We start from the raw sequence: 23,680 nt of genomic DNA, 5'->3' as shown, positions 1-23,680 counted from the left end.
CTTTTGCAAGTCAGAGATGCGATCAGGCAGGGGTCGAGTTCCTTCTGATGAAACTTCGTGGCCGAGGAAATGGACGGTGGAAGCGCCGAGCGTGCTCTTCTGGACGTTGACGAGCAGGCCGTGGTCGTCGAGCCGTTGGAGCAACAGACGAAGGTGCCCGTGGTGTTCTTCGGCGTCACGTGAAAAGATCAATATGTCGTCAAGATAGACGAAGCAGAAGTCGAGGCCACGGACGACTTCGTCGATGAAGCGCTGAAAGGTTTGCCCAGCGTTCCTAAGGCCAAAACTCATGAAGGGAAACTCGAACAAGGGAAACTGGGTGATTATTGCAGTTTTCGTGACGTCGTCCGGGTTGACGGGTATCTGTGTGTAAGCCTTCACCAAGTCTAGCACGGAGAAGACGTGGCAGGCATGAATGCGATGGGCGAAGTCCTGTATGTGGTGGACTGGGTACCTGTCCGGGATGGTGCGTGCGTTGAGGGCGCAGTAGTCCCCACATGGTCGCCAGCCAGCGGTCTTCTTCGGGACAAGGTGAAGTGGCGAGGCCCATGGGCCGTCGGAGCGACGGCCGATGCCTTCTCGGAGCATGGCTTCGAACTCTGCCTTGGCTATGCGCATGCGGTCTGGGGCAAGGCGACGGGCACGGCAAAAAACCGGGGGGCCTGGAGAGGTCCGGATGTAGTGCACGGTGGTGTGCTGCACTTTGTGTGGCAGTCCGCTTGGGCGCGTCAAGCCGGGAAACTCGGCGAGGATGGCATGGTACGGCGAGTGATCATCGACACTGTGGACCTTGATGCTTGGCTGTTGGGCGGTCGTTCGCTGGCCTGGTGTGGAGTGTCCCGTTGTTGCGTCGATGAGCCGGTCGTTGCGGCAGTCCGGAAGGAGGTTGTAGTGAGCCAGGAAGTCTGAGCCCATGATTGGCTCGGCGACGTCGGCGATGACAAAGTTCCAGTGAAGGTCGCGGCGTGAGTTCTTGAGCTGGATGTGCAGGCGCAGCGAGCCGTACGTCTTGATTGTGGACCGGTATGCCGCGCTGAGCTCGAAAGATGTCGGCGGGTGAGGGCATTGAAGGTGAGATCGCGGGTAGCAGCAAATGTCGGAACCGCTGTCGACCAGGTAACGCTGCTTCGTGATCTGGTCGGTGACGAAGATGCGACGGCCTCCGGGTTGGCAGCTTGCGGCCGTCTCTACGAGCTGCCGTTGTCGTTTTCCGCATGTGCCATGGAACAAGGTGAACGGCATTGCCGGGCTTTGTCGCCGAAGCCTCGGTGGTAGTAGCACGTACCGTTGATGTCAGGTTGCGGCAATGAGGTGGTGTTTCGGTTGCGGCTTGGCGAATGGCGGCGCTGTCGCATCGGAAGACGTTCACCCAGATGTTGTTGAATGGAGGTGAGCCGTCGATCGATGTCGTCGATACGGCGCGCAAGCTCCATGGTGTTCAGCGGTGCGGCGACAGCCTGGGTGGTGGGCGACAACTGCGGTAAGGAGGCCTCGACGACGCGATCAGCAATTTCCGCAAGTTCGTCGAGAGGTAGCCTGACCTGTACCTGCAGAATTGCCTGGGCGTGCGGCGGGAGTCGTTGGAGCCACAGCAATCGCAGGAAAGAATCCTGTACGTGCATGTTGCCCGCGAGCGCACGCATGTGGCGCAGGAGCTGCGAAGGGTTGCGCTCAGCGAGCTCAGCGGACTGCAGTTGTCGTATCTTTTGTTCTGAGAGTGATAAGCAACGGATAAGTGCGGTCTTCAGGTAGTCGTACGCGTTAGCCGTTGGCGGGTTTGCGAGGATATCCCGGACCTCGTTGGCGTAACGTGCGTCCAAGTGGGCGACGACGTAGTTGTAGCGGGTCCGGTCTTGGTTGGTGTGCGCCAGGGAGAACTGGACCTCGACCTGGGCAAACCAGACCTCGGGTGAGTCCGCCCAAAACGGCGGAAGCTTGACAGCATCACGCCAGGAAGCAGCGTGCGGGGTGGCTTCTGTAGGACTTCTGACGTCCTCAGCGGGGCCGGTGGGCACGGCCTCGTTTGTGGAAGCGTTGCGAGCTTGCTGCTGTTGCTGGGTCAGTAGTTCCTGCTGCAGTTGTTGTACCTGATGGCGGAGAGCGGTGACGTCTTCTGAGTCGGCCATGGCGGTGCGGTTAGTTCGATTTCCGGGTCACCAGATGTGGGATGCGGAGTCGGTGAAGGACGGATCCCAACATAAAACGAAACGATGTTTATTGACGTAGTAGTAGCAGCAGGGCAAGCATGCCGATGCTGCGCTTCGGAAGGTTAGAGAAACAAAACATGAAACCAAGCTTGGTAGCTTGGGTTATATAGCCAGCGGTGGTGACGTAAGCCTCCGGTGAAACTGCGTGGCGCTGTCTTTTATTGGAAGCGTGTTGCAGCAAGTAGCTGTGTCACGCCGGGCTAATCAGTGACGAGACGGAGGCTGCGTAGGTCTGTGCGCAGTGGTCGCCACAGGTGCATCAGCCAGGCGTCTGTTCTGCTAACAGATACCGAATTTGCTTTTTTGGATATAACATGAATCAGTGCATTTCTTTACTTGTTTTTTGTGGGGTTTAACACGTGCTTACCTACTGTATGCCATCGGTTATCATGGGCGTCTTTCGTTGATTCATGCTGTTTGTGATAATAAGGGTGGTTTGTGGTGGTGTGCATTCATGTGATGCATATATGAGAATGTTCCTCCGAAATAAAAAAATTTTCAGTTGCTAGTAAGCGCTCCGTCCTGTGTTCTTTCTAAGTCTCCGTGTATATTGCGCTTGTTTCGTCATGAACCTTTACCAACATGCCCAACTGGCAGTCATCTTAAAAATGAAACTTTGAACTTGCTTTTCTCCTCTATTAATAAACCTATGATGGCGAAATTAACGGCATTAGAGTTCTCAGAGCACAATTTATCAATCTAGGCCGATTCATTGTTTTCTTTAGTGTCCATTTAAGATACAAGTGCTATTAAGTTATCTCTATTTCACTGTTTATTTTTTCATTTTTCTGCAAGCTGCAAGAAACACGTCATTTTGAATTTATGTCATATAACTTTTACTCATGTTTTTGTGCACATAGATTTTTTTCTCTGTTCATGCATTGTATTGATCTCTTTTGTTTTTGTTTCTTTTTGCACGTTTGCTGCTTGTTGCCAAAAAGGGACGCAGACCTAGTCAAGCCGTTATGTGGCTTTTTGTCTGCGTTCCTGTTATCTCTACCATGTGTAGATGTGAAATAAAATTCAAGTTCAAGCAAACGTTCTGACAAACAAAACACACAAACACAACCGCTGGCCACATGGAGGTCAATGTTACACGATACACAGCGTGGCTCGAGGTCTCACATTCCAAGCTGTGTCTGCCACCTGTATGCACTCCCCCATCGACGAATGGAAGTGGGCAACGTTTCTAGAAGCAGCTGAGCTCTCCATAGACACTTGCTCTCCCAAGTGGACGCATGGCGAGAAACAGCGACGCTGCAGTGCCATTTTGCTTCATGCCTCCCGCGTCGTCTGCTGCGGCACTGGCGAGCCCTATTGTAGTCACAGCTTTCGCCGGCTGTAACAGCCACATTTAAGCTTGTTGAGCTATCTCAACTCCTTCAAAAAAGCTAAATTTTCACAAACCTTTCTCTATAAACACCAAAATATAATTGAATTTGACCTGTAATAATGGTGCCTATTTCACAACTCTGGCTGTCCGCTCGAACGAATATTCACATGCCGCCAACCTGTGTTTAGCCGCTGTGGCTGTACAGTGGTTAAGATGGTGAGCTGCTTACCTGAACGTCGTGGGTTCGATCCCGGCCATAGCGGTCACATTTTCGACGGAGGCAAACATGCTAGTTACCTGTGTACTTAGATTTAGGTGGACGTTAAAGAACACTAGGTGGTCAAAGTTTTCGGAGCCGTCAACTAAGGTGTGCATCATGCTCGTATTATAGCTTTGGCACGTAAAACCCGAGCACTTATTAAGCTGTTGGAATACTAAGCTGTTGTAAGATGACCATAACTTGGCTGTATTGATGGAAATCCTGACAAATTTATCTGCACTGCAAGAAAAAAACGTATGTAGGGTCTTTCTGCCAGACAACAATAATAGTCGCCTATTTTGCGTGATTTCCTTCTGTTATCGCTGCGTGCCATGTACATCCTGGTCATGAACGACCTGCGGCTATCATAGAGACATAGCATTTTTCATAAAAAGTGGTGAGCGGCTAGCTTTCTAAAAAAGAAACCCAAGCGAGCCAGATGATGATTATTGTTGCTAGGCAGGATTGCTACCCAAATATTCACTTTTATTCACACCGAATGGGAAGGCAACAAAAATGAAATGTAGGACGTGCCCAACTTAATTGACATTCTTTATTGTGCGTTGTCCGGTTGTGCAAGAAATGCTTGTGGCTCGCAGCAGTCTTGCCTTCTTTCTTGCTAATGGCAATTTTTCTCAAATCCTTTCACTACTGTTCTGTGTTGAATAGAAATGCACCCTCAAGACAAAAAATTATTTACCTTAGCTGTTATCGCCTTGAAATGAGCCTCACAGCCACAACAGGCAAAGAAGCTTCCTCTAGTTGCTTCGTTATGACCCAAAACAAGTCACCAATCACAGGGTAGCTGTTTAGCGTCTGGCGAATTATGGTTTCCACATTCTTGACAAAGGTGTACAAACCCAATGTAGGCTAACGAAGGTAGCCCGATTTGAATTCCATAAGCTCGGTTAGGCAACATTGAATGAAGTTGGTTCCCATCTTCTCGAATGTGTTGGGATCAGTGTTTAGAATGTCAAGAGATTTTTTGCAGGATCTGATGGTGTTTCAAAGGAGTAATGATCGGTGTCCCTTTTGTAGCCGCTCGTGCAAGCACGCACAAAACAAGATGGCATTCTTCAGCTGTTTCTTCTGTCGCCCACACAAAACTGAAAGAGCTCCTTTCCAACTTGATAGAACGGTGGCTTAGGCTAGTTGGTGATTTAGCATCGACATATTTACACAGCGCAAAATGGACGAGGACAGATAAGAGGATACAACACAGGTGCTGACTTCAAATAAATTTTATTAGCGAAATTGCTAGAAATATATACACAAGATAACAGCACACTTCAGTGCAATCGCACACCCTACTGCATCACAGCCAGATAAGCAATTTCCTTTTTGGTGAGGGCTACAGAAGGCATGCTTATACAGAGGTCACCCAGTTGTTGCATTGTACTGGCTTCTATGATTTCACGTGTGAGCTGCTCATGATGTTTCGCAACAACGGTGCACTTTTCAAAGTCCAGTTCACAACCCCAGTCTCTACGGTGAATGCCGAGATGGCCTTGAACAGCTGTGTTAACATGATAATAATGCTCCTTTAAACGCTCGTTCAAGCATCTACCCGTTTGTCCAATGTATTCTCATTGCAAGTCAACGGGATCAAGTACAGAACACCCACTGCGCTTGCTGCAAAATGCCTCTTATGTTTTGTTGTACAAGCGCTCCTTCGCGTGCTTTGAGCATTCACGCGCTTACAGATCACTGATAGTTTTTCCGTAGCAGAGAACACAACCTTAACATCTGCTTTGTCCCCTCTATTTTTCAAGTTGTGTGAAATCTTATGTAGGCAGGGGAGCAACGCGACTCTCTTATTATCACTGGTGGCACAGCTTGCTGGAGCTTCACCTCTCTGTTTAATGGTCTTCAGTATTTTTTCTGCTATTGGCACCAGCACAAGCTCAGGGAACCCAGCACTCGTCAGGCGGGAAGCCTGATCAAGAAAGCTGCATTTTAAAGAGTGGCCGAAGGACTTCCTAAGAGCATTGGTGAAGCAAAGATTTGCAATGGCCCTTTTTACGAGCTTTGAATGGGCTGACAAATACGGTAGAAGTGGCGTGCTTCCTCGGGGCTCATATTTCCAGCATAGATGATTGCTATAGATGGTTCATCGCAAATCTAAAAACCTTAACGAGGGCTCATATTTCCTCTACTGAAAACAGCCGTGCCGTCAGTTCACCTGTTGGCTGCGTGTGCCGGCTTGCGAGCAGAGCTGGGAAATTGAATGGTTCTAAAATGTTGGGAAGGTGGGGGATATACTAGCCAAATTCACCTGTAATATTCAGCACTATAAAATGCAGCAACGGGAATACCCTCTCGCCTCGCCCCAGACTCGACCAGGCCCTGTCCATTCTATTGCGGCAACTACAAATGGGCACCTACGCTAAACACGTCACCACGCATCTCTTTATCCTGGTTATAACATACTGCCACGTGCGTTTCTTATTATCATTTTTGCTGTATTTGGTTTTCGCCCGCAAAGACTGTTTCGCCACGCTGACCCTGCCATGCCGGAGAACAAGAAAGTTCGCTTCCTTATGCGAGGAGTCAAGCAGGAGCTCTTTGCGGGACTTATGCCGAACCCACCAAGCAGCATCCAAGCTTCAGAAGCAACCACCATCGAGAAGACGCTGGAAATGCGAACCTGCCAGTTCAACTGCCGCTTGATCGAAGACAGCGCAGTGGTTCAAGTCATCGGCTCCGACGATCTGCGTGAAACGATCCGAGCCATCGTGCGAGAGGAGCTGCGAAAGCTCGCACCTTTTGCACAGCCCGAAGTGACGTCGACTGCTGACGTTGTATGCGAGCAAATCCAACATTCATTGGGTGTTCCTCAGCCGGCACCACCGCAGCTGCAAGCAATGAACTATGCTGCTGCAGCCCGACGGAACGCCCCCCGCTCTTTGCTCCAGCGTCATAATTCCCGTCAGCGCCGAAAAAGCTGAAGACATCGATGTCATTGAGAGCGATCAGCGTTTGCTGCTAGACTATCACATTTGCTTCGCAAGGGGCATTGCTCGGTTGCATGAAGGAAAAGGAAGCCTGATGCTAACGAACTTCAGCCAAGAATACAGACACCTGAGCAGGGGCACGACGATTGCATACATCGAAGAAATCTTGGCCGTCAGCGATGTGTTTGCCTTTTCAGATTCTGACGAAGCTACGATGACGACCCCAATATCTGAGCGACCCTTCGACGTAAACCCAAGTCTTCCCGCTCGCCAACAGCAACAGCTTCGATGCCTTCTGCAGGAATACAAGGACTGTTTCTCGTCGTCATCGCGGGTCTGACAAACGCCCCTTGCTAAGCACCGCATTATAACAGAAGAAAATGCTCGACCACTCCGTCAGAGTCCCTACCAGGTTTCGAGGCGGGAATGGGAGGCCGTTAAGAAACAAGTCGACGAAATGCTATGCGACGACATCATCCAGCCGTCCAACAGCCCGTGGGCGTCTCCCCTGGTGTTAGTGAAGAAGAAGGATGGGACCCTACGTTTCTGTGTCGATTATCGTCGCCTGAACAATGTCACAAAGAAGGACGTGTACCCTCTGCCACGGATAGACGACGCCCTGGATCGACTCCACAATGCGAAGTACTTTTCGTCGATGGACCTCAAGACCGGCTACTGGCAAATCGAAGTCGACGAGAGAGACCGAGAAAAGACTGCCTTTATAACACTGGGCGGCCTGTTCGAGTTCAAGGTCATGCCTTTTGGTCTTTGCTCGGCACCTGCGACTTTCCAACGCGTTATGTATACAGTGCTGGCTGGCTTTAAGTGGCAGATGTGCCTTGTGTACTTGGACGATGTCGTTGTGTTTGCCTCAAACTTCGACGAACACCTCCGGCACCTTGAAGCTGTACTTCAAGCAATCAAGATCTCCGGACTCACCCTGAAGCCAGACAGAAAAGTGCTGCTTCACGTACGAGGGGCTCCTGTTCTTGGGCCACGTCATTAGCAAATCTGGAGTTCGCCCCCAACCTGTGGAAAACAGCTGCCATCGCTGCCTTCCCGCCGCCCACCAACAGGAAGGCCGTACGCCAATTTCTCGGCTTGTGCGCCTATTACAAACGCTTCGTCAAGGAATTTTCACGGATCGCCGAGCCACTAACTCACCTCACGAAGAGTGATGTGGAGTTCAAGTGGGGAACGGCGTAAGTCGAGGCATTTCAAGAACATTACCGTCGTTTACAAGTCCGGAAGAAAACACTCTCATGCCGACTGCCTGTCTCGTGCCCCCGTCGATGCACTGCCGCAGGACGACCACGATGATGACTGCTTCTTGGGAACCATAGGTGCCGACGACTTCGCTGAACAACAACAAGCCGACCTGGAACTCCGGGGCCTTGTGGAATACCTCAAGGGCAGAACTGCCGTTGTTCCGAAAATATTCAATTGGGGATTGGCGTCATTTTTCTTGAAAAACGACGTCCTCGTGAAGAAGAACTTCTCTCCGGCCCGGGCCAACTACCTTATCATTGTACCTTCGGCACTGCGACCAGAAGTTCTGCAGGCCCTGCACGACGACTCGACGGCTGGCCACCTCGGCTTTTCCCGCACGCTCGCGAGGCTCGCGAGGATACAGGAAGAATACTACTGGCCACGCCTTGCTGCTGCCGATGTCGCCCACTACATTAAGACTTGCCGAGATTGGCAGAGACGGAAGACACCGCCGACTAGGCCAGCGGGACTTCTGCAGCCAATCGAACCACCTCACCGGCCGTTCCAGCAAATCGGGATGGACCTACTGGGGCCGTTCCTGACCTCGACTTCCGGCAACAAGTGGATCATCGTAGCAACTGACTACCTCACCTCCTACGCTGAGACAAAGGCCTTGCCCAAAGGCAGTGCCGCCGAGGTAGCCAAGTTCTTCGTGGAGAACATCGTCTTGCGTCATGGCGCCCCAGAGGTCCTCATCAAAGACAGAGGTACTGCAGACCTAACTCAGGCGATCTTCAAATACGGCGAGACGAGCCACCGCCGCACCACCGCCTACCACCCTCAGACCAATGGCCTCACCGAGTGTCTAAATAAGACCATCGCCGACATGCTGGCCATGTACGTCGACGTTGAGCACAAGACGTGGGATGCCGTCCTTCCGTACGTGACCTTCGCTTACAACACGGCCGTCCAAGAAACGACGCACATGACGCCATACAAGTTGGTCTACGGAAGGAGCCCAGCGACGACGCTCGACGCCATGCTACCCAACGTCACCGATGAAGGAAATCTCGATGCCGCCGCTTACTTACAACGTGCTGATGAAGCTCGACAGCTCGCCCGCCTGCGCATCAAGACCCAGCAGCACACAGACAGCCGTCGCTACAATCTTCGACGACGCTTCGTGGAGTACCAGCCCGGCTACCGTGTCTGGGTCCAGACGCCAATACGACGGCGCGGACTGAGCGAGAAGCTTCTTCGACGATACTTCGGACCGTACAGAGTACTTCGATGTCTCGGCGCACTCGACTACGAGGTTGTCCCTGATGGCATCACGAACTCTCAGAGGCGCCTAGCTCAACCCGAGGTCGTGCATGTGGTGCGCCTTAAACCGTGCTATGCTCGTTAATGCACCTGAGGACTCTAATGTTTGCTTGCTTTATTAGTTTTCTTTAGTATTGCATGTATTAATGTTCTGTTTTTAAGCATTTGGACGATGCTTTTTCAGAGGGGGGCATTGCCATGTGCGTTTCTTATTATCACTTTTGCTGTATTTGGTTTTCGCCCACAAAGACTGTCACCAACGCTCAGCGCAAACCGCGCCTCATTGTTCGAGAAGCTTCTCGATTATTGTAGATCATTTTGTTAAGATTGCGCACAAGATGCAAACATTCGAGCTTATTCTAGAGACTGCGTGACAACCAGCGATAAGGCTGGAATATTCTTTGGCACATGCATAAATGCCGACGCGCTTCACCGCTTGTCAGTTGATCAACAGCCGAAGCTCTGTTCGCTGCTATCAGTGCATATACCGTGTGTATTGCTGTAAATTAACTTTCTGTTTCTCGGCCACAAGTTTGGCCAAATAAAGAGTTTCATCTTGGACACGTCGCCTGCGGTCTTCGTCGACGTCACGACCCCGCCACAATACGACCAACTCGTGCAAGTATTCTACTAATAGGGCCACATTCTCTGGGAGTTTCCACGTCCAAAACTGGCAACGTCGTTTGTGAGTGGGAATCGAATCGAATATTTTTCGAATATTTGTCAAATATTTCTTGAATACTTTTTAGTACTTCTAAGTGAAATTACAGAAAAAAGGTTGCAGAGGATCCCTAAAGCATATTCTTATGAGATAGCAACATGAAAGCGTTTGTTTTGGCTAGGTTGGTGAAGCGCTGGAGGGATGGTGTTCCCTAGTTGTCTTATCGAAAATGAGGCAATGCAGAGGCCAAATTGTGTTTATTTACATGATTTGGTGCAACCAGTGTGGTGTCAACAACACTTTACATGCGAAATAAAAGACGCTATTTCCTCAACCTCTCTTCATCCTTCAACATCTGTGGAGGATTAACTAATGTGGTGGACAAGGGTGCGCTCCCTTCGAGTCTGGAGTTCCTAATCTGCCCCATAGACGTCAAGGCATAAGAACATGTGAAATTTTGGACGCTGAAACTCTTCGACGTCTGATTTTTTGGACTTTCTGCCCAAATTTCAGGTCCGAAATGGCATTAATTAAAGCCCCCACCTCTGCTGCGACTATCATCTCGTAGGTTTAACCAGCGCTTTCGTGAGCCAATCTGTTTGCGGTCGTAGCAGAATCCGAAAGGCAGCTGTAACGACAGAGTTTTCGTCACGTTTGCGTGTGCATGGTTAATGGAATGAAGGACAAAAGAAGACGCATGAGTGCGCTCGAAACAACATTTATCAAGACAAAAGGACACTAGGGACAATCACGCAAGACAAGCATGCACGCAGTTAAACACACATAAACTGCACTGAAAGTCCCGACAGTGGAATGTTAGGCCTCGAACAGAACACGGCCTTACGCTATCCCAGGTCGTGGCGGCGATCGGGAACCGGTTGGCCCTGTCCTGCACGCCGACACAGCCGTAGCCACGCCCGGTGTCTGCAGCACCAAGCAGGCACCTTGGCTCCCAGGGCTTCTCCACGAATCATCAATACAGGAGGGGCTACGAAAGAAAGATACGCGAAATAAGTAGAAGGAAGCAGATAGGTAGGGTGCTATTGCAATTAGCGTTGGCACGTACAGTAGACTCTCGTTAAACGGAACCTGAAGGGACCAAGAAAATGTGTTCCATTTAACAGGAGTTCCATTTACTGAGAGATGAAGAGGAGTGCAGAATCCAAGTATGAAACCAATTATACTAGATGCAGTTGTTCCGTTTAAGCAGCAGTTCCGTTTAACAGATTTCCGTTTACTGAGAGTCTACTGTAGTTAAGCAGGGTTCGCGGCAGGTACCGAATGTATTCGCAAGAGGCGAACTTGCGTTTGGCCTAGTTGGTGCTTACCGTTTGACATCTTGACCGCACAAAGAAGACGACAGAGGGAGGTACGACACGGGCGGTGTCGTCGTACCTCCCTCTCTCCTCGTCTTTTTTGTGCGGTCAAGATGTCAAACGGTATTCGTGAGAGCCTGGGCACGCACCGAAATGCCCGATAAGTGTGCTGGGAGCCATTAAAGCTATATCGGACGGGGCTGTGGCGATTTGACCGCTTGAGCGGAATAAAAAAGCACGAATTCGTTTTTTCGGATGTTTTCACGGTCCCTAAAGAGTCCGAAAAATCGGACGTTGACTGTATTTATCTTCCAGAAGTTCGAATACTTTGAATAGTCAAATTCCTGTGCGAATCGAATAGCAGGCACTGTTCGAAAATTATTCAGAAGTTGAAATATTGGCACTTCCTAGTTCTCACAGTCTGGGTTTCCCTTTGCTTGGGGGATATGTCCTGGCTGCTTTGCGCCCTTTTCCCAGTCAAGTGTTCCTGTGTCCATAGGACGACTGTCGTGTGCTTTTGTGACTATCCAGGTGGAGCCAGCTTGGGACTGGTGGCGCTGTCTCTGTCTGGCTACACACGAGAGACACGAGAGTCCTGGCGTGAAGTGTGGCACTCTCTGCATCTCTCTCTGGGAGACCCTTACCTGCAGGCCATGTTTGCCTTCCTCACAGCCGCTGACGACAGCTACACTGAACTGCTGGTCAGTGCATCCCTGTACAAACAAGGGCTTTGGTTATCCTCGCTAGAAAGGCCATTCCAACAATGGCTGCACTCATAGGCGTGCACACGGGGAGGTGGGGAGCTGAGCCCCCCCCCCACCCCTTTAGTCACCTAAGAGGGGGGGTGCAAAATCTGCCCCATACTTTGACTTAGTAGGGAGGGGTGACGCGGCAATGAACCTTCGACCCCCCCCCCCCTGATGGGGAACCCTGCACACGCCTATGGCTGCACTTTTGCAGTCAGTGTCTGCTTTTAGCCCATTTTAATATATGCTCATAATGGGGCCTGTAACACTGTTGAGTCTATCAGTGTCTCACTCATTGCCCTATATTATGATTGTTCCTTCAAACATGAATATACTGGGCTTGTGTATGTACTATTTGTGGAAATTTTCTGCAAGGTGAGAGTATGCAGGAATGTCTAATGGCTTCAGAAGGACTCATTTGTGACCTGGTTGGGTAAAAATAAGATCTCCTGTATTTTTAAATGCTGAAACAACTGCTTATTTATCATGCTAGTTACAAAGGCATGTGCTTTTCTACATTAATAGCCATTTTGGTCGATGCATTTCTGTAAACGATGTGGCAGTTTTACAATGCTCATGTCATACCAGCTCGCCACCATGTCCTTCAAAAAGCGTTGAATCTTCTCTTTCACCTCGTCATTGGAGTAGAGCTGCCATTTTGGCGACTCTTCCTTGAACTCGTGGAAAAGGTGGTTGTCACTCTGTGCCGAGTCCAGACTCTCTGGCGGGTGGGTGATAACATTCCAACCATCGACGGTTTGATGGGCCACTTGTGGATGCATGTTGTTGTGGAAAGTGCTTATGCCCTTGCTCAACACTTGTGAATTGCCTTTCTGACTTTTTTCAGTGTTTCAAAGCGACCATCAGTCTTAGTTGTTATTATCAACGCAGACAGAAAATCAACTGCCAGCGCCCCCTGCCAGTCCCAAAACACAGTTGCTATGACTGTAGCAGCAGACTATATTTGTTTGAATTTTCAAAGCTTGGGCAAAGAGAGACGCTGCCACTTTAATGGCTGCTGTTTTGTCTCGTGTGAGATGGAATGTCCAGGTTTCATCACCTGAGAGTCCAAGAAGTTCCCTTGTGTGTATACAGTCGACGTCCGATTTCCCGGACCCTCAAGGGACCGCGAAAATGTCCGGAAAATCGGGCAGTCCGGAAAAACGAATGCACGTGAAAACGCACATTTTTGGTAGGTATTTTTCGTTGACGGAGAGGGTCACAGCCGGAGTACAAGATTCCCATAGCAATTCAGCCAATGCATTGTTTAGGTGGCTCTGAAAAGAACCGTTATAAAAAAAAAAAAATAGGACGTGGCCGGCACTACCTTATAGGTCAGCACTTGGGCGCAAAGAAGTCGCTTATTTTCTTTTCCACGGTCCGCTTGCCCGCGATTATGTCTGCCTCAATTTCAGTCAACGTCATGTTGCCGCTGTACACCAATGACAGTGTCATCAGTGCTCGCGTCAACTCCGTGTTCGTTGGCTGTGTAGGAGCTGGCTCTTCGTTCTCGGTGTCGGAGTCATCGGAATCCTCCGTAACTTGATGAATGATTTCGTCATCGGTCAACTCCGCACATAGCTCAAGGTCTTTGTCAGCGTCGGCGAAGCCCTCAAGGGTTATCTCGGCTGGAATCAACACGCCGCCAGCGCGCAGATCGTCGAAGGCAACGTCCGCGGATGGCAGTTCGTCATCGTGAGCCTACGAGGTGGCTTTGTGCGCTTCGAAGGCGCGGACGAAGCGTGAAGGAGCAGTCGGTGCCATTGCTGTAAACGGCGAATCCGCTCGACGAAAAGCGCAGCACGAAACAGCTAGGAACTCGGTGGATGCTGAAGGTCGGGAAACGTGATCACTGAAGGTAGCGCGCAGCAGCAAACGATCAACCGCAGACACGACCGCAGAGCTGGCACAGCTGACAAAACAACACGTGAACGAACAGGTTTGGCTTGGCTAAGCTACGGCTGGCAACGGATTGACACGTGCGGTGGTGCGTTTTCGAGGTTACGGCAGCCGCGGCGCGGTTCGGCGTTGCTGCTGATGCGAGTATGGTGGGTTCAAGGATATGAAAATGAAAACAACCAAAATGGCAGCGTCGGTGGTGACTTTGGGTCGGCGGTTAACAGTAAAAAGTCCGGGAAATCGGATGGCGAAGGCTATAAGCGTCCGGAATTTCGGACTTTTTAATACATTGACTCTACGGGGAACTTGACGGTGCCACAGATGAGTCTGGGAAATCAGGCATGTCCGGAATTTCGGGCATCCGGGAAATCGGACGTCGACTGTAGCGGTGAAGAAAATCACAGGAAAACCCAATTAATTGCCTTGCATCTACCAGCCGACCCACCTTACACACACCTTCAGATATTGTAACTTTTCCGCTCAAATTCGGCGGATGGTGCTTTGGGAAACCGCAACAACCAAAATGCATCCAGGCCAATTCCCCATGCATGATTTGCTTTCGACTGTCGCGTCAGAAATTGATGGCCTGCTGCTCCTTTCCTTATCATGAATTTCAGTACATGCCACTGTAAACACTCTACACCACTTGACATGCATGCACGACTGTCCATGTGCTTCTGTCAATGGGTGGTTAATTTCGGCTCGTCTAGCGCCTTTTATGTTCAAAAATAAAAAAACTGCACAAACTTGGCACCTAATGGCGACATCCAACGAGAGGTCCATTCTGAACGGCTGCAAAGTCAAGACTGAGCATCCGAGTGAAGCGCATGCGTGCTTATTTGGGAGTGAAAGAAAATCGTCGCTCATAACAGTGTGGCCAACAACAACTGTGTTGAGTTTCTCTACATCCCCACACAATAGGAGTGTTCTTTTTCAGGGAGGCTTGCCTTCCGTCACGCTTGCTTTATGAGCCACATGCACAGCCCTCAGTAGCGGTGAATAACGCCAATGCTCGGTTCACATAACCAATGTCTACGCCAGGCTGCTGGCACAGTGTTGCTTGACGTGTTCGTTAGTCCAAGTGCTGCATCCCCTACACCCTCGTACTTGCTGTATATGACATATAATTGCTGCTAAAAAGACACACAGCAATGTTTCCTCGCATTTGTGTTTTATTCTTCTACATTGCATGCCTTTTTAGTGGCCATTACATCGTATTTGTAAAAGCAAGTTTGTTTTTCTGCTGTGTCTACCTCACCCAGTATAAAAATGCACAGCAAGCACATACACAGAGTGCAGGGTGGTTGGATACAGCTGGGCGGCTTTTACATTTGGCAGGCTAGAAATAATTCAGAAATAAAGCTGACTTGCGAGGGTTGTCCGTAAAATAAGGTTCCCAAGGAGCTGTAGTCGCAAGGAACGCTGTTACGTGGGATCCGGCGACACTGCCGCATAGCTTGGTTCTCCCTCTCACAGTCGCCTTCCAGGATACTGTCTGCGTCTTGGTTGTTTGAGATGGAGCTCCCACTCGCTTTTCCCACTCTGTGATTCGTTTTCTTTTTGTTCTTTTGCAAAAACACTGCACTGCTGCGCATGCATTCCCAACTGTGCAAAGACTATGGGCAAAAGTGTGTAAGCGTACAACACATGTGCAAATGGTGCAGAGAATTCAAACACGCATGTACAGACGTCCATGAGGAACATTGTTGTGAACGGCCATCGGTTTCAGACGAAACGATTGCGAAAGTGGAAGGAACAGTGCCAAAAGACCAAAGCGTAACGTTGCAGTAGTTCTACGACATACGATCCCAGATGTCAGTAAGACCTGCATTGACGAACTTTTGAGAGACTAAGGTATGCCAAGGTTTGTGCAAAGTGGGTTCCCAGAATGTTTACGAAAGACAACGAACAGCAACGTGTTGAAGCTAAAGCCCCTCTACCTTTGGAAAAGTACAGCATTCTCTTGATCTACGCCGCTTCCTCCTCTCCACATCTCCGATAGGGCGGCTGCGGTCACGTGATAGCGCACACCCTTTTTTCTTGGTATTTTGTTTCTTCCGCCTCTCGGCGCTATGTTGGAAGCCCCAATGTGCTATGTGCTGCATGTTCGCCGTATGCGAAGTGCACGCGTGCGTCTCACTCGTTTTATCGCGATGCCGGGTGGCTGTGCGTTTGGCTGCCATAACCATTGGGCGCGTTGGTTCATTCTGAAATATATTTGAGTGCAAACGGACGAGACACAAGAAGAGAAGACGACTGCACGTGTGCTCCGAAACTGTGACTTTTTTTTTACTCTTGACCGGTGTCTTGCTTTGCCGTGGGACATATGTGGTGTACTACTTCCTCAAATTGTCACGCGATATTTTGTGTAATTTGTTGTGCACCAGACAGTCATTTGCTCGGCAAGTAAGGAATCAGATGGTGCCCACACCCACACTAACTGAGAGAATGAACGCAGAAATGAAGAGTGAATCATTACACACAGCCATAGGTCAGCAAAACATGTGGAGCTCACTCAGACTCACTCATGGAATATATTTTGCCCTTAGGGATTCACTCGAACTCACACTCACCAAAATTTTACTCAACCGGACTCACTCGGACTTAGACTCATCTAAATATTACTCACTCGGACTCACTCAAACACAAAACTCGTGTCTTGATCTGAGTCTGAGTGGGTCAACCCATGAGTCCGTTAGCGTATAATGAGCATTTTTGATCAGAATGTCAATGCGCCTTAATGTCATTATCTCGCATAATTGATGCTTTACGATACGCATTTTGATCTCTTACCTTCACTTATGAGTTATCAGTGATTGCAATTCAGTAAGGACATTTTCATTGAAAGATATGTCTCACAAGAGATACTTTTATCAATAACATCCTTTAAATTTTTTTTGTGAGAAGAGGGGGAGGCCTCTGGCGTATGCACGTATGGCGTATGGGTTGAAGTACCTGTGAGTAGAAGTGAGTATAACGCGAGTCGTCATAAGGCTAATAGTAATGCTGAAGTTGAGTAGTTATCACCATAGGTCGGCAAAAGATTTTGAGCTCAGGCTCACTCAAGAAATATACTGTGCTTAGGGCTCACTCGAACACATACTCACCAAAATTTTTCTTAACTGGACTCACTCGGACTCAGACTCACTAAAATTTGTCTCAAACGAACTCACTCGGACTCAAACTTACCAAGATATTACTTACCCAGACTCACTCAGACTCACGGCTGGATCTCTGTCTGAATGAGTCAACTCATGTTTGAGTTTGCCGATTTATGCTCACAGCCGTATGCGAGGCATGGCACGCAGCCACGGCTGGACCGGAGAGGCTGTGGCTAATGTGGCGTTGGCAGCGCGCAACCGACCTGAAAGCTTCATGCGTCCACGTGGCGCGTTCGAGAGGGTACCGATGTCGCACGCAAAAGACGCTCAGGAGAGGAGGCGACGGAGTGGAGTGCAGATGGTGGTACTTTTATCAAGTAGAGGGGCTTTAGTTGAAGTGACCCGTGAATATCTTCGGGCCTACGAAACCAATGGTGAGGAATTTTTGGACTCTACTGTCACTGGGGACGAGACTTGGGTTCACTACAAGACACTGGAAGTGAAGCAACCATACCATCAGTGGAAACGGTCGCCGAATCCGTGGAAGCTCAAACAAACACTGTCTGCTGGCAAAGTGATGACGAGCGTCTTTTGGGACAGGAAGGGGTTATTGTTGTATGAATTCATGCCTGTTGGTCCAACAATCAATGCGGACTACTTCTGTGAGATGCTGCAGAAGCTTCCAAATGTTCACGCAAGTCGGAAGAAAAAAAATTCACAGCATATCCACGGAGTGAATGATGATGAGTGGGCGAAGCTGCGGAGGTTCATCGGTAAACCGTGAATCTTCCGTGAATTCTGCCCAGTACATCATCACCGCCGTGAGATCGGGCGCGTTTATACTAAAGGTTCGATGAGAGTTATGACGACTTGTAGCTCACTTTAATTTTACATGTACGCTGTGAATTTTCATTGTTTAGAAAACCATTGCTTTAGAAAACATCTGGCGTCTTTCGTTAAGCAGCTGGCGTCTTTTCGTTTTGCTTTAGAAACATCTGGCGTTCTTTCGTTTTGCTTTTAGAAAACATCTGGCGTCTTTCGTTGGTTTATTTCATCAATCAACGGCGTTTTGAACAAAATTTTTATTGTTTAATCACGCACAGGAGAAATCTCACCAGGCACTACCTTGGAGGTAAACAATGGCTGCTAATGGGAATGAGAGACAGAAGAAGTCGGCTTTTAGCTAACACTTACACTTCTACTTCTACTAACGTTTCCTACTGGAACATGCCAATGGCTGCTAATGGGGAATGAGAGACAGAAGAATTCAGCTTTTAGTTAACGCGCACGCTGCGAATTTTTTATTGTTCAACAACGCACAGGAAAAATCTCCCACCGGCACCACCTTGGAGGTCAAGATCTGGTACTAGCATTACGACTGGTTACGCACTATGACTACGAGGGACGAACGGGTGCCACTTTAAGGAGCTTCGCCCCTAAAAAATGATGCAAGACTTGCAGAAACATTTTCTCGCTTTGTACAGGAGAACATATTGCTCTACATTAGATGCTGCTAGCATCACGCCAGTTTCAGTGCAAAGTAGCTGCTCATGCCAGCGACACTAGAAATTTATTGCCAATGCCACTGCGTGAATGGGGTCAGGTTTGGTACAGGCACTGTCACGTGTAATTTCACACATATCAGGTTTATGCTTTATTTCAACGACCAGCCAGCATGGTATGTAAGCATGTCTGTGCTCACATGCATATACGCGCACACAAACACACGCATGTACATGAGCAGAAGAATAAGGGGACCCAAAATACAGCGAGTCGGTGGGCGAATCGGTCTGGTTTACAATTCACACTGGTGTGTCCTGCATAGTTTCATGTTACAGCGACACAAATTCAACTGCCAGCACATAACCTGTATTTGTGTAGCTGGTGCTGTCTCAGTCCCAATGTCTTGTAAAAACGGAAGTGAAGAAAAACTGCATACAAGAAAAAGCAAGTAAGCTAGGTATGAATTACAATGAAGAACAGAGCTTCAAATCATTGGAAAGACATATTAACACGAAAGTGTTTTATGCCGGGGTCCACCAAGGTTTCAGTGATGTATTTCCGTCACGGAAATGACGTCGAAAAAGTGTACACGGTCAGATGGCAAAAAAAAGAGTTCCGTCAATGGCCATCGAACCCACGACCGCTCGGTTCACAACAACAGGTGCCTGGCGCGCTATCCACTGCGTACCTGGTGCGCTATCCACCGGGGCGGCACAACGCGCTTTGCGTTTCCCTCTAGTGCGGCCGTCGTGTTCAGTCACATTTTAACATGCCGAAGGATGGGGACCAAGTTCTGCGGCCAATATGCGACGCTGTCCTGGCTATCACACCTCGTTCTCTGATACGCTTTCACCGTTAACTACTGCAGCTACCACAAGGGTTTCTTTAATCATTTAACATGGACGATAGTCGTCGGGATGGAGATGTGCCACCAAGCATCAAAGTGGGTGCGTCCATGTTAAACTGTGCTATAGCTGCCAGACATCAATATACATTGTGCAAACTCGCTTATATCAATGTACAGTAAACATTCAGTTACTTCAATAAGGGCATGTTTTACTTTCGTGTTATTCCGATTCCTGTGACGGAAGGATCAACCATGTTTTCATTTTTTAAATTACAGATGTAGCAAAATTCGGTCATGCATAATAACAATCAGAATCACAGGCGAGGCACCTATGGTAGTTCAGAAGAGTGCTTAGCAGGGCTAGTTGGTAAGCGTTCATATTAAATTTACAGCGCAAAAAAAACGAGAGACAGAAGAAGAAATACTACACAGGCCAAGCGCCGACTGCTAACTACAACATTTATTGCGCATAACCCATGCTTAAATAACATCGCTGCGTGCCACGTCAACATGAGGAGACGCAAAGGTAAAAACTTATTACAAAAAGACCAAACAAACAGAAACTGTAGTAACTGTCGTCGTATGCCCAGATAGTCTATCTCTTTTTTAATTAAGCTGATCGAGGCCTGCGCGACGCACACATCTAACAGACAGCTTATATGCGCAGCCTCTACGATTTCCCGCTGCGTCTGTCCCCTGTGTCGATACAAAATGGCCGTGTTACGAAATAAAGGCACACAACCACAATCGCGACAGTGCAGCGGTAGGTGCGAGCTAGCTTGGCCTTTTAGAGGATTATTGTGCTCACGTAGTCACACACTAATGCAGCGCCCCGTCTGCCTTATATACACGCGGTCACACAAAAGTGGGATCGAGTACACTGCGGAAGCACAGCAAGGAATGTACTTGTTTACGTGTCTTATCTGACATGCACTTTCCCGTGTGTTCGACCTGTTAGCAGTGCGCTGGTCAAGCCTCGCATGAAGGTTTCCCAGCCTATTGGGGGCAGAAATGACGACATCAACATTGCAGCGAGAGGTGATCTTTTTCATGCAATGGGTCAGGCCATGCACGTAGGGGAGGACAGCCGTTTTTTTACGCTGCTCTCGCTCACACCCATCATCCGGCCTTGTTCCTCCCTTCTTGATGTCTTGCACCAGCTTTTCTGCAGCGAAAGAAAGCCTTCCCTCTGGAAAGCAAGACTTCCTCAATTTCGAAGCCTGCTAATTAAGGCTATCGTACATCTTGTGAGGACAGGATTTTGTGAACGCCGAGCGCAAACATGACATCACTATGGCATTTTTTACCAGCTTTGTGTGGCCCGTGGTGTAATTCAGCAACGGTTTTACTGACCTTGGGGCGTACTGCCAACACACACGCGTGGGAGAGAACTTTAGGCGCAGGTCCAGAAACTGGATGCACCCTTCGCTCATGCGCTCAGACGTGAAGTTGAGGCCAAGCCCTTCATTTTCAAAAATCAACAAAATCTTGCTAGCAGTTGAGTCCTGATGGCTGTCGCTCATTATTATTAAGTATCATCGAGATACCGAAACACTTTTGTTGTTAAAATTTGTATGCTTTTTTCAACAGCTCGGTCAACCTTGCTTAAGTAAACGTCACTCAGCATGGGGGCAACTCGGGATCCAGTGCCAATTCCCGCCTTCTGCAAGAAGCATTTGCCGTCAAAAGAAATGTACATAGAGTCCTAAATAAAAAGCTACAAGTTCCGGAAGCTTTTAACAGAAATCCCGCTACTTGATCTGAAACTCACTTCATCATTATTATTTATGATACACTGCTGAAGAGCGGACATGAGGTGATTGTGCTGAAGCGAGTAGAACAAGTCTTCCAGATCTATGCTCATTGCTGCACTACTCATTGGATTAGATTCAAACAAAAATTCCACAACCGCCACGGAACTTGAAATCAGGAAAGGGTCAGGAATACAGTGAAGAAGGACACTTCTGGATGTATCCTGAGACACAATGCTGCCACGTATTGCGTTCTGTGACACGAAACGGGAGATCCAGTTTGTGCGTTTTGGCCGTGAAAAAAACTTCAAGCTCCAGACTGCTAGACTTCTTTTACTGCTTGCGCAGTTTTTTCTAGATTTAATTCCTGCAGCAGTACTACAGCTTCGCGCTTCCTTTGGGCCAGTTTGGCAGTAGATTCCCTAAAGTTCTTTGTCACAGCTGCTAAGGCCTTCGGCCCAAATGCGTTGCTGGATATAACAACAAAGAAACCCTCCTTATCCGTCGTGAGCAATCTAAAGTTATGCTGCACAAGGAAATCAGTCAATCGTAGCTGCCTTTGCGTGCCAGGCCTTCCTGCACACTTCTGGACAGCGTCCATACACTCACTGATGCAGCGCTGCTTTTCACCCTCCGGTACTTGACGGCTGACGTCGCGAGCCAAGGCCACCTTATCCACTGCATCACACGTGGCTCGAAGCAGTGTTTAGGTCCCAGTTGCAGAATGTTGCGGTAGCACTCCGGCAAATGAACATCACCCACGGTCACCCCACTGCCCTGGGCTGTCGATGTCTTCTTCCTTGACGGGAGCGTCGGCCTGATAAGGCTCCAAAGGGCCTCGGTTGCCTGGTCGGCAGTCCTGCTCCAATCTCTGTAGGACTTGTTTCTTATCCCTTTGCGGTTCGTTCCTCCACACTGGGCACCGAAACAGTCCTTATAGAACCGCACCTGGAGCCACCACTTCGAACGGAGGATGCGACAAAAACGCCGCGACTGCCCTATTGTCGGCTGCATCCAACCGCAGAGTGCTTGAACGTCGGTAGGACAAGTGCCAGGCTTGACGTTACACGACGCACTCCGGGCTCTCACGACACAAACGGCGATGAGGGATGTCAACACAGCTAGGTTAGCGGCATAGGGTTTAAAACACGGAAAAGGGCCCGATGTACAAGAAATGAAGTTCAAAAGAGTGCTTATCCGGGCTAGTTGGTAAGCGTTCATATTAAATTTCTGACCTTTTCTTGATTTCAAGTTGCATGGCGGTTGTGGAATTTTTGTTTTAATCTAATCCGATGATAGTGCAGCAATGAGCATAGGTGTGGAAGGCTTGCTCTACTCGCTTCAGCACGATCACCTCATGTCCGCTCTTCAGCAGTGTATCATAAATAATAATGATGAAGTGAGTTTCAGATGAAGTAGCGGGACTTCTGTTGAAAGGTTCCCGGAACTTGTAGCTTTTTATTTAGGACTCTATGTACATTTCTTTTGACGACGAATGCTAGGGATGGGCGAATATTTGGGCGTTTCGAATATTCGAACGAATATTACAGTATTCGAATTCGTTTCAATACGAATTTAGATGATTTTAAATTTCGAATATTCGAAATGAACGAATGTATGTATATATTTGACCGCACATGACCCCCTCTAAAGGTGGTTTCACTGTAGCGTCTGGTTGCTTGCCGTGAAACAGCCCATCCAAGGGAAATCTGCACTGCCGCGAAGCCACACTTCTAGGTTAAATGTACACATTTTTTTAAGTTTAAAAACGTGTTATATGGGCTTATATGCAGTAAGTATAGTAATTTTTAAATTGTAAAGTATTGCACCACTTATAACTTGCACCCTACTGCTATTCAAATCTTGATACTATTCAAGGCTGCTTCCAGTTCATTTCAAACCAAAAAGGTGACATTCACTCATACCTAGTTCTAATCCTTAAAAATGTTGTGCAAAGGTCATGACAGAAATGCTCATTTTTCTTAATAATATGCGGTAAATACTATTCGAACTATTCGATTCGAAATTATTCGACCAAATCACTATTCGCTTCGAACCTCAAATTCGCTATTAGACTATCCCTAGCGAATGCTTTTTGCAGAAGGTGGGAATTTGCATTGGATCGTGAGTTGCCCCCATGCTGAGTGACATTTACTAAAGGTTGACTGAGCTGTTGAAAAAAGCATACAAAATTTAACAACAAAAGTGTTTCGGCATGTCGATGATCCTTAATAATAATGAGCGACAGCCATCAGGACTCAACTGCTAGCAAGATTTTGTTGATTTTTGAAAATGCAAGGGCTTGGCATCAACTTCACGTCTGAACACATGAGCGAAGGGTGCATCCAGTTTCTGGACCTGCGCCTAAAGTTCTCTCCCACGCATGTGTGTTGGCAGTACGCCCGAAGGTCAGTAAAACCGTTGCTGAATTACACCACGGGCCACACAAAGCTGCTAAAAAATGCCATAGTGATGTCATGTTTCCACTCGGTGTTCACAAAATCCTGTCCTCACAAGATGTACGATGGCCTTAATTAGCAGGCTTCGAAATTGAGGAAGTCACACATGAAA

General features: G+C 48.5%; 1 protein-coding gene across 1 annotated transcript in view; it reads left to right on the top strand.

Moving 5' to 3' along the window:
• The window catches only part of LOC119386412 (GATOR complex protein MIOS), a 727,447-nt gene that overhangs the window by 471,041 nt on the left and 232,726 nt on the right, over positions 1-23,680 (top strand). Inside the window, exon 20 of the mRNA XM_037653722.2 lies at positions 11,794-11,963. Coding sequence (XP_037509650.1) covers positions 11,794-11,963 — 170 coding nt within the window. The remainder of the gene's footprint in view (positions 1-11,793; positions 11,964-23,680) is intronic.

Source organism: Rhipicephalus sanguineus, chromosome 3 (genome assembly GCF_013339695.2).
Source record: "Rhipicephalus sanguineus isolate Rsan-2018 chromosome 3, BIME_Rsan_1.4, whole genome shotgun sequence".
NCBI lineage: Eukaryota > Metazoa > Arthropoda > Arachnida > Ixodida > Ixodidae > Rhipicephalus > Rhipicephalus sanguineus.
This window is presented reverse-complemented; position numbering and strand designations above follow the sequence as displayed.